General features: G+C 27.9%; 1 protein-coding gene across 2 annotated transcripts in view; it reads left to right on the top strand.

The window, feature by feature from the left end:
* LOC106692719 (phosphoenolpyruvate carboxykinase [GTP]) overlaps positions 1 to 8,033 on the top strand; it is a 51,983-nt gene extending 43,950 nt beyond the window's left edge. For both annotated transcript variants that reach the window (XM_014438827.2, XM_014438828.2), the window contains exons 4-13: positions 128 to 443; positions 1,555 to 1,691; positions 2,478 to 2,610; positions 2,693 to 2,759; positions 3,240 to 3,389; positions 3,607 to 3,802; positions 4,868 to 5,066; positions 6,025 to 6,180; positions 7,281 to 7,484; positions 7,712 to 8,033. In XM_014438827.2, the coding sequence (XP_014294313.1) occupies positions 128 to 443; positions 1,555 to 1,691; positions 2,478 to 2,610; positions 2,693 to 2,759; positions 3,240 to 3,389; positions 3,607 to 3,802; positions 4,868 to 5,066; positions 6,025 to 6,180; positions 7,281 to 7,484; positions 7,712 to 7,816 (1,663 nt within the window). In that variant the 3' untranslated portion in view covers positions 7,817 to 8,033. The remainder of the gene's footprint in view (positions 1 to 127; positions 444 to 1,554; positions 1,692 to 2,477; positions 2,611 to 2,692; positions 2,760 to 3,239; positions 3,390 to 3,606; positions 3,803 to 4,867; positions 5,067 to 6,024; positions 6,181 to 7,280; positions 7,485 to 7,711) is intronic.
* Positions 8,034 to 9,471: the final 1,438 nt, after the last annotated feature.

The following is a 9,471-nucleotide window of genomic DNA, read 5'->3' as shown; positions in this document are numbered from 1 at the left end:
AATATATGATCAGTTCAAGCTATTTAATAATAGAATAATATCATATAAAATAATAATATCAAATATTTTCATGTATTAGTTAAAAGTATAAATTTTATATTTGAATTATGTCATTGTTCTATTGCAGCTTCCTTGCGCGAACAGATCCAAAAGATGTAGCAAGAGTTGAATCCAAGACGTTTATTTGTACAAAGAATAAGAGAGATACCATTCCTGAACCGGCTGAAGGGGTAGCTGGTAAGCTGGGCAACTGGATTTCGCCAGAAGACATGGATGAAGCAGTAATGCAGAGGTTCACAGGTTGTATGAAGGGAAGAACCATGTACATTGTGCCTTTTTCAATGGGACCTCTACGCAGTCCTCTGGCCAAGTTCGGACTGCAACTCACTGATTCTACCTACGTTGCAGCATCGATGAGAATAATGACCAGGATGGGAGAAGAGGTGATGAAAGCAACATTATTTTTAAATCAAAATTTGTTTTCTTACATGCTATTTTCGATTTTCTATATGAAGTTTGTATGCATGCATTACTTGACTTCAGTGAGGATAAAATCTACTGTAATACGCTCTAAAATATTTTATAAGTAGGACAGTATTCAACCCAACTAAAATCGATATAGTAAAATGGCATGAATATTTTAATAACACGATGCAGAATTTTAATTTTTTTATAACAATATTCTAATAGTATTTTTCATCTTGGTTTCAAATCTGATTTTTTGCATCATATAAAATTCTTAAAATAAAGAAATAATACTTTACGAATATGTGTATATAGCATAAATAATACTAGTTATACAACAAAATCATGTTCTATAGTTGGCATAATTTATATTTTATATAATATACTTTAATTTCTATCCTTACTTTTAAAAATTTAATTCTTTATCAATTAACATCAATCAAAAACGTAATTAGTAATTCAAAATATTTTACAATGATCAAACAATTCCTTTCAAAAGACAAGAAATAAAAAATATATGTACTAGATAGGTAGTGAATTTTTAATTTCATTCATTTATTCTCTCACTAATTTTTTAATGCAATCCTGGACATTTCAGAGCTTCATTTCCCCATCTACGACTTGCTAATACAATTTAGTTTTAGTTTTACAATGTACTCGTACACAGAGTGTAGCCTCTGATAAGACAGGAGAGAGAGGAAAAAAAGTTCTTACCACAAATCTATACAAATGTGTTGTATGAAAATAATTTTGACAAATTGACTACAAATATTTATTTCAATAAAAGGATATTGTATTGTAAAAATACGCGTAAACAGAGAAAAAACACGGGACGTCTAAGATTGAATTTTATTTTTGGATGTTGAAAATTCAATACTTTTAGATATAAAATTTGGAAAACTAACCAAACCTCCTCCCTTCCAAAAAACTACGCTTAATAGAAAAAAGCATTATACTTATATTTGAACTTTCTAAAAAAATATTTTTTGTTAATATAAAACACACATTCAACAATACATCACATGTATTCCAAGTTGTTCTGTTCTGTCGCTATATATATATATATTATTTTCTTTTTATTTATCCTAGGCTCTCAGACATATGAATGAAGATAATGAGGACGATATCGTTTTAGCTAAACATTCTGTTGGAGCCCCAATTGATCCTATTCTCCGCAACCATTCTCCATGGCCTTGTAATCCTGAACAGACAATAATTCTTCACAGGTTAGCACTTATATTGTTGTTATCTATTATGTAAAATTACTCATCCACTTAAGAGTATATCAACGACAAGAGCTAGACTCTTTAGTGTGGGAAGGCTTAGGTATTACTCACAAGAAATCGGTTTGTCACTCATGGTGAGTAGACACTTGACGACGCATTGTGTACACACAGCGTTAGAAAAAAAAACAGCACTACTTGCTCCAACTAACTAACTAGTAAAGACTTCCTCTTCACAATCGTATTTATTTTATTTCCCATAGTTATGGATTTTAATATTGACAAATATTTATTTTTTATTTTAACACTTGAGGGCATTCATTGATTTCATTTAATTTAGCACGGCATATGCTGTTAAGAAACATCTTTTATTAAAAAAGAAAACATCATTCAAAATCTTTAACAACAAATCATAACACTGTGAAAAGATTTGAGCATTGTAGATAGGGCTAGAATGGGTGAAACATTTGCTTTAAAAAAAGGCATTGAAATTTCAATCCATTTTATCATGGATATGTATTTTTTTTTCAATTTAATTTTGATGTCATCACATGTCGGACATGAAAACATAATTCGAAAGTTAGCAAGAGACCATTGTGAGTGGGTATGGATAAAATTGGATCCATGAATGCACTGACATCCGGATATTGAGTTGAAGGTTCTTGCCTGATTTACTCTCTAGTGGATATATTAACCATGAATATTATAAAATATCTTGGTTAATATAATGAAGTACTGAAAAATAAAATCTATCATTGACTTACTAAAGTTAAAATAAAACTGTTTTAGGCCAGAAAAAAATGAAATAGTCAGTTATGGTAGTGGATACGGTGGAAATTCTCTCCTTGGAAAGAAATGCTTTGCCCTTCGAATTGGGTCAACTATAGCGAAACATGAAGGATGGCTAGCTGAACATATGTTGGTTAGTTAATAATATATTGCACCTTACATACTTTACTCTGAATGTCTTTTTTTTTAATGTTATTAATTATATTTTTTCTTAGATTTTAGGCATTACTCCACCTAATGGTAAAAAGAAATACATTTGTGCAGCATTTCCATCAGCTTGTGGTGAGTATCCTGGATAATATAAACCTTAAAATTAAAACAATCGAACAATTTAAACAATATGAACTGATGGTGTTTATAACTCGATAATACACATTACTGGTAGCTCCAGACAACTGTATTCTAGATTATATTTTCATAAGTTGCTAAATAGGTAACCTGCCTATTAAACCAGTAATATTACTGTGCTATTAAATGGTCTTTAATATTGGCTAGGTTTTCTAATTTTTTAAATGGTTTCCTCTTAACATAATGACCTCTCATTGTTAATAGTAAAAAAAAAAAAGGTAAATATAAACCATAAAAGGATTTGGCAATTAACTAAATGAGAAATCTATTCACAGGTTGAAAATAAAGTCCCGGAAATAAAAGTAGCTAAAAAACTTGGTAGCACCTAGTTCAAGATTAATGAATGATCAACAATTTCATAAAGTAGGTTTGCATATTACTGAATATACTTAAGCCTTTTTCCATAACTTACAGGTAAAACTAACTTGGCTATGCTGACACCTACAATTCCTGGATACAAAGTAGAGTGTGTAGGTGACGATATTGCTTGGATCAAGTTCAATCCAAAAACAAAAATGTTCCATGCTATCAATCCTGAAAATGGTTTCTTTGGAGTAGCTCCAGGTATGTAATTGCTGTTTTATAGATTTAAATACATCTTGAAAATGAGCATTTGAAAAAGTCTATCGAGTCAAAAGTAACAAAGATGAATGTGTTTTCTCTTTTGACATATTCTATACTATATAATAGACTTATAAATACCCTTAATAGAAAATTTCTAAAATTCTATTATGTATATTAAGGTAATTATCATAATTTTAATCAAATATCTGTGCAATAGGAACATCGTGGAAGACAAACCCAATGGCTATGGCAACTATTTTCAGAGATACATTCTTTACAAATGTTGCCCAAACAAGTGATGGTGGAGTTTGGTGGGAAGGCATGGAACCATTACCTGAAAATGTAAAAGTGACAAATGACTGGCAAGGGCAGTCGTGGGATGGAAAAAAACCTGCAGCTCATCCTAATTCAAGGTAATAATGACTCTTTATAATTAAGAGACATTTAAATATTGCCTTAGACATAATGCAATTAACAATCAATCATGTATATGTTTTTTTGTTGCACTTCGACAATGATGTAAAACTGAGGAATATTAGCACATTTCATAACTTATTGATGTTCAATAGAAATGTTTAATCCTCACAGTTAGAGTGAATAGATATTTTTTGTGTCTGTTCACTGATTAGCCTGACTCCTTATCATAAGCATTTTTTAAATCAAGGAAAGAAAAAAAAATTTTTTTAATACAACATTTGGAAATACAATATATGTTAGCTAATATCTAACTAATAAAAAAAATAACTATCTTTGGTCATATTAAAAAAAAACTATGCCCAGTTATTTTGTATTACATCATCTTTTTAAGATAAAATGATGTCATCCCTTTATGGTAATAACGGTAGTTACCCTTTTATACCATACATGGAAAATAGAGTTATTTATGCAGAAAACTGGTATGTAGAAAAAAAAATAGACTGTTCATTTCAAGTTATTTATGATACCTAGTTCATTTTCAAGATAAGGCAAGTTTTTTCTTGTTTCCATTTATGCAATATCAGTTAACAATAGTTGCAATATTTATGGCATATTTTTTATAAGTACTCAGGAAATTTTACATTTAGCTATTTCAAGCATTCCACACTAAGAAATCATTCAAATTTATTTTCTCATCTATTATACTTGTTTTCAAATTACAGTATCACTTAAATTAAGTTCCATAATTGATTTTGCTGACCAACATTCACCATTTAAATAATTATGGTGCATAATGTACAAATAGATATAATAATTTTGAAATGCTGCAATAATGTGAAATGGACGGAAAACATTATTTTATCCATTAACTGAAATAATACCCCATATATTTAATATTTTATTTATGTTTTTTTATTAATCTATAAAAATAAGGTGTTTATAAATGTAAATTTTGATTAAGAAACATTTCAAAATTTTAAATTTAATTATTTTCCTATACCCCTAAAAATAAAAATAAAACATTAATGGCTAGGTTATTTATAATATATTATTTATTTAAGGTTTACTTCTCCTGCTCGAAATCTTCCAATCATAGACCCAAATTGGGAATCTCCTGAGGGTGTTCCTATTTCAGCAATATTGTTTGGGGGAAGGAGACCTAAAGGAGTACCATTAATATATGAGAGCTACTCTTGGGAACATGGGGTGCTTATAGGAGCAATGATGAGATCAGAATCAACAGCAGCTGCAGAATATAAAGTATATATATTTTTTTTTATTTTCAAAAAAATAAAGAAAATTTTTTGATAAATCAAACTACACTTTAGTTATAATTCCATTTGATATTTTTGTAATTATATTTATCACTTTGAATGAAAACTGTTGGATATTGGCTGTTCATAAAAAGCCAATGATTATACATGAGTCTGCTTTTATGATTAACTAGAGTAATAAATATAAATTGCATATAAAACATCATTGATGTAAATAGAATTTGTACTTTCGAAAATTCAATCAATAACTAAATTGTTTTAAATTATTAGGCAATCAGTAAATCAAGTAAAAAACATATATTATAAAATTAATTGAGTAAACAAGATATTATTTTAAGAAATAAATTCTTAAATTTCACTTTCCTCAGATTATATATTTTTAACCCTCTTAATAAGTCTTTGAGTGTGAACAAAACTTTACTGTATCCAAAAAATAATTAAACAAAATGCTGTGTGAGGCTTTTTAAAGTAAAAAAAATGGAATTTAAAAAGCTGATATTTATATATACATATATATGTATATAGAGTTGATCGTAAAAATTTATATATAAGATGATCAGGGTTGCGGTCAAAAGAGAAACAAAAATAGTTTCAACTATTTATTTTCCAGCGTTTCGCCCCACTTTGCAGGGCTGTTCAAAGGTAAAGGTTGAACACTGATTATGTTCAGCTGTTCAACCTTTACCTTTGAACAGCCCTGCAAAGTGGGGCGAAACGTCGGAAAATAAATAGTTGTAAACTATTTTTGTTTCTCTTTTGACCGCAACCCTGACCATCTTCTTATATATATATATTTTTTTTTTAAAGTGAACAATACATTTAATATGACTTAACAAGTAGTAGCTTTGATTGAATGACCCCATATAATTCATATAACTATAGTTACTCTTATCCAATAAATATCAGTTGCATATTTGTCTTAACTATTCGTTAAATATTTTCAGGAAAAGCAGATAATGCATGACCCTTTTGCGATGCGTCCTTTCTTTGGATATAACTTTGGTCACTACCTACAACATTGGTTAGACATGCCTCATATGCACCAGGGTATTAAACTTCCTAAGATATTCCATGTAAACTGGTTTAGGAAAGATTCAAATGTAAGTCTTAACTCATAATCCATTCAATGTTTAAATTTAAAGTACTTTGAATAGTTATAAATAGATAGAAATATTACAATTAAATACATTTTTTTCAATCTGAAAATAGATATTAATCTAAAGATATCTACAGAAAAAGAAACTAGATTAGTTAAATATCTACTAGATGACCAGTCAAAAATTAACCAAAATAATCCAAATTCCAGAAATAATATCTCTATTGAATATAGTCATGATTTTTTGGCATTGTTCCTTTGGTTTCATTTTTGACAACTTGAGAAAAATATTCCAAGAACAGTGGGAGGGAGAAAAACTTAATTCAAAAAAGTTGTACTGCCCAAATATATTGAGTTGCTAAATACACAGCGTACTTGTACCTAGTTAGACAATTTTACCAGCAATTAAGTAACACTATATAAATATGAGAGTATATGTACTCATATGTATATCTATGTGCTATACAATAAATAATATAAATATATTATTTATACCCAATAACATTTTGGCCTCATTTAGCAATAGTTTTTTTACAATAAATCATCTTTCTTATTGAACATTTGTTTAAGGTAAATTTAATAAAGCAAACGAAGGAGTTTTGACACAACTTAATACAAAGTTATTAGCAGACAGACATTTCAGTTTGCAAATAAAATACTTACATATCCTCTTCATTTGAAGGGGATTGTACACCAGATCTTCAATTCAAAGTAATTAAACAAAAAAACTGGAATCATCAACAAAAAAATGGAATGTTTGAGAACACTTGTAGAAAAATATTATAAATTTTGTAGCCAACTATTAAATTAATACTAATCTGTTCTTGATAGATAATTAAAAACTTTTAAATATTATTTTAATGACAGATGGACAAGATAATTAGTATATATAAATATCATGACTAAACTTAGTCAACACACATCTTAGAATAGTTCTTGGCCTATTGATTATTTGATCTAATACTAGATGATTTTGGAAAGAGGGTTGAAATAGAAAACTTTAAATGGGCTAGAGCTTTGGTTTTTGTATAAAAAAATAAAAATAAACTATAGTAATGTTTTAGTCTAGCTGGAAGTCAATACTATAATCATTTCTTATTACAGGGCGGATGGCTTTGGCCAGGATTCGGAGAAAACATTCGTGTCCTGGACTGGATTCTAAGGAGGACAGAATCTGATGATATATCTATTGCTGATGAGACCCCAATTGGTTACGTTCCCAGTAAAGATGCTATCAACCTCCAAGGCTTAATCAACAACAACCTTGAAGAGGCACTATCAGTACCAAAAGACTTTTGGATAAAAGAGGTATTTTTAAAATAAATTAATCAGATTAAACATAAAAAAGCTTAGACTTTGACTTTATTAAATAGACAAAAGCTAAATACTTCAAATATATACATATATAAAGTAATTTTTAAAAATAAATTTGAATATAAATACATAACCTATAATATAAAAAGCATAAATAGTCTTTGTTTCTTAAAAAAAAAGAAAAAAAATCAAGAAATTATATTAAATTGCTTATTTTTCAGATTGAAGATTGTGAAAAGTATTTTGGAGAACAAATACCAAATGACATGCCAGAAAAACTGAGACATGAACTTGAAGCACTAAAAAGCAGGGTGCTGAACTCTTAGTAGTCCATACTCTGAGTTATAAATTGTGAAATTATAAATGTTCCTTTGAAGAAAGTTATTTATATTAATTTTCTATATTTTCATGTGTGTGAATTGTTTTTTTTATTTTTTAAAAATTATTACTATAAAAACTAAAAAAAAAAATCTAAATATTTATATTTATACATTCCTATGTAAAAAGTTATACAATTATTGAAAATAAACAAATTTATACATATATACATATTTTTTTAAAAATTAAAACAACCCAAATCAATAAATGTATGCTTATTTTAACTAATAGTGAATGAAAATTGTTTTGAGAATGGTAAATATTATTCACAATATTAAATTGGATATTTATAAATTAACGTTAATTCCCTACTTAAGTGAGTCTAATACATGAATAAGTCCACACTTTCATTTAAATATAAATGGAGAATGCGGGATCAACAAAGCTCTTCTTGAAAAACGATAAATAAGTATAGTATACTTTTCATTCCCTAGACCATTCTAATCCCAATTACCGAATTAAAATCACACTATCATTCTCTAAAAGCTTTCTCAATCTTCCTCTCTAACCAGGCCAACTAGAATAAGATAAGTTTAATTGCTATGGATTGCTTTGTAGAACAATGTAACACGAGGGTTCTTTTCATTACTGCTCCACCACCTAATAGAATTTTCTTTCTCTTAATAACCAATAGTCTTCTTCTTCCTGAACCACTAATCGAGAGAATTTTTCTACAGCACTACACCCATCAACACCTGTAATATCCTTCAATTAAAGTACTCAGACCATTCACAGCAATCAAGATTCTGTCTTTATACCTCTTTTCACATATCTAAAACATACCAAGTTCCTTTCATTGCTCCTCTACTACACAATGGAATTCTCTTCCTCCATATATCCACTATTTTTCTTCCTATGATCATTAAAATCCTTATTTTTCCATAACCTTCTCGGAATCAAAACTAACATTTGCTGATTAGAAAATTTTAGATATGAAATTTTAATTTCAGTTAATAACATATTTAAAAAATTGTTATGGTTGATAAATTGTTTACTTACTGGAATAATTTAATCTTCTCTTTTCTCTCTCTCTCTTATTTTTGTTCAGTAATGAATATGTTTGGTTTTTTACAAGAAGAATTTTTTTGTGTGTATGTTATATACTTCTTTATAGTTAAGTATACATTTACAAAGATTTATTTATTATCTGTAATATGTGTTATGGCTAGACACTGTTTTTAATTTTTGAATATTTGTTTTATATTTAAAACACCATATCCAAAAAAAAGGTTTTTTAAAAAAAAAATGTGTAAAATGTAACTAGATGGTGCCCTTCAGAAATACATACATTGAAAACATTAAAATAAATTGACTAATTCATTAAAGCACTTTATGATTTATTTTAAGCTCTATAAACTGTTTATAAAAAACCACCATAGTATAGCTAGAACTTTCTGTTTTCTTCAATTTCTGTTGAAGGAATTATGAGGATAATAAATATGTAATATCGAATAAAAATCAAAAATAATTCAGCAAATAAAATAAAAAATTTAAAAACATAGTACAAGTGAAAACAAAAATTAAGATCACAGCAATAAGGAAAGATAACCAATTAATGTAAGTTAATTATATTTTAATTATAAATATTAAATAAACATAAACA

This window comes from Halyomorpha halys, unplaced genomic scaffold, assembly GCF_000696795.3.
Source record: "Halyomorpha halys isolate HHAL.00 unplaced genomic scaffold, Hhal_1.1 Scaffold68.1, whole genome shotgun sequence".
Lineage (NCBI taxonomy): Eukaryota > Metazoa > Arthropoda > Insecta > Hemiptera > Pentatomidae > Halyomorpha > Halyomorpha halys.
Note: the sequence above shows the minus strand (reverse complement) of the source record. Positions and strands in the feature narration are given on the sequence as shown.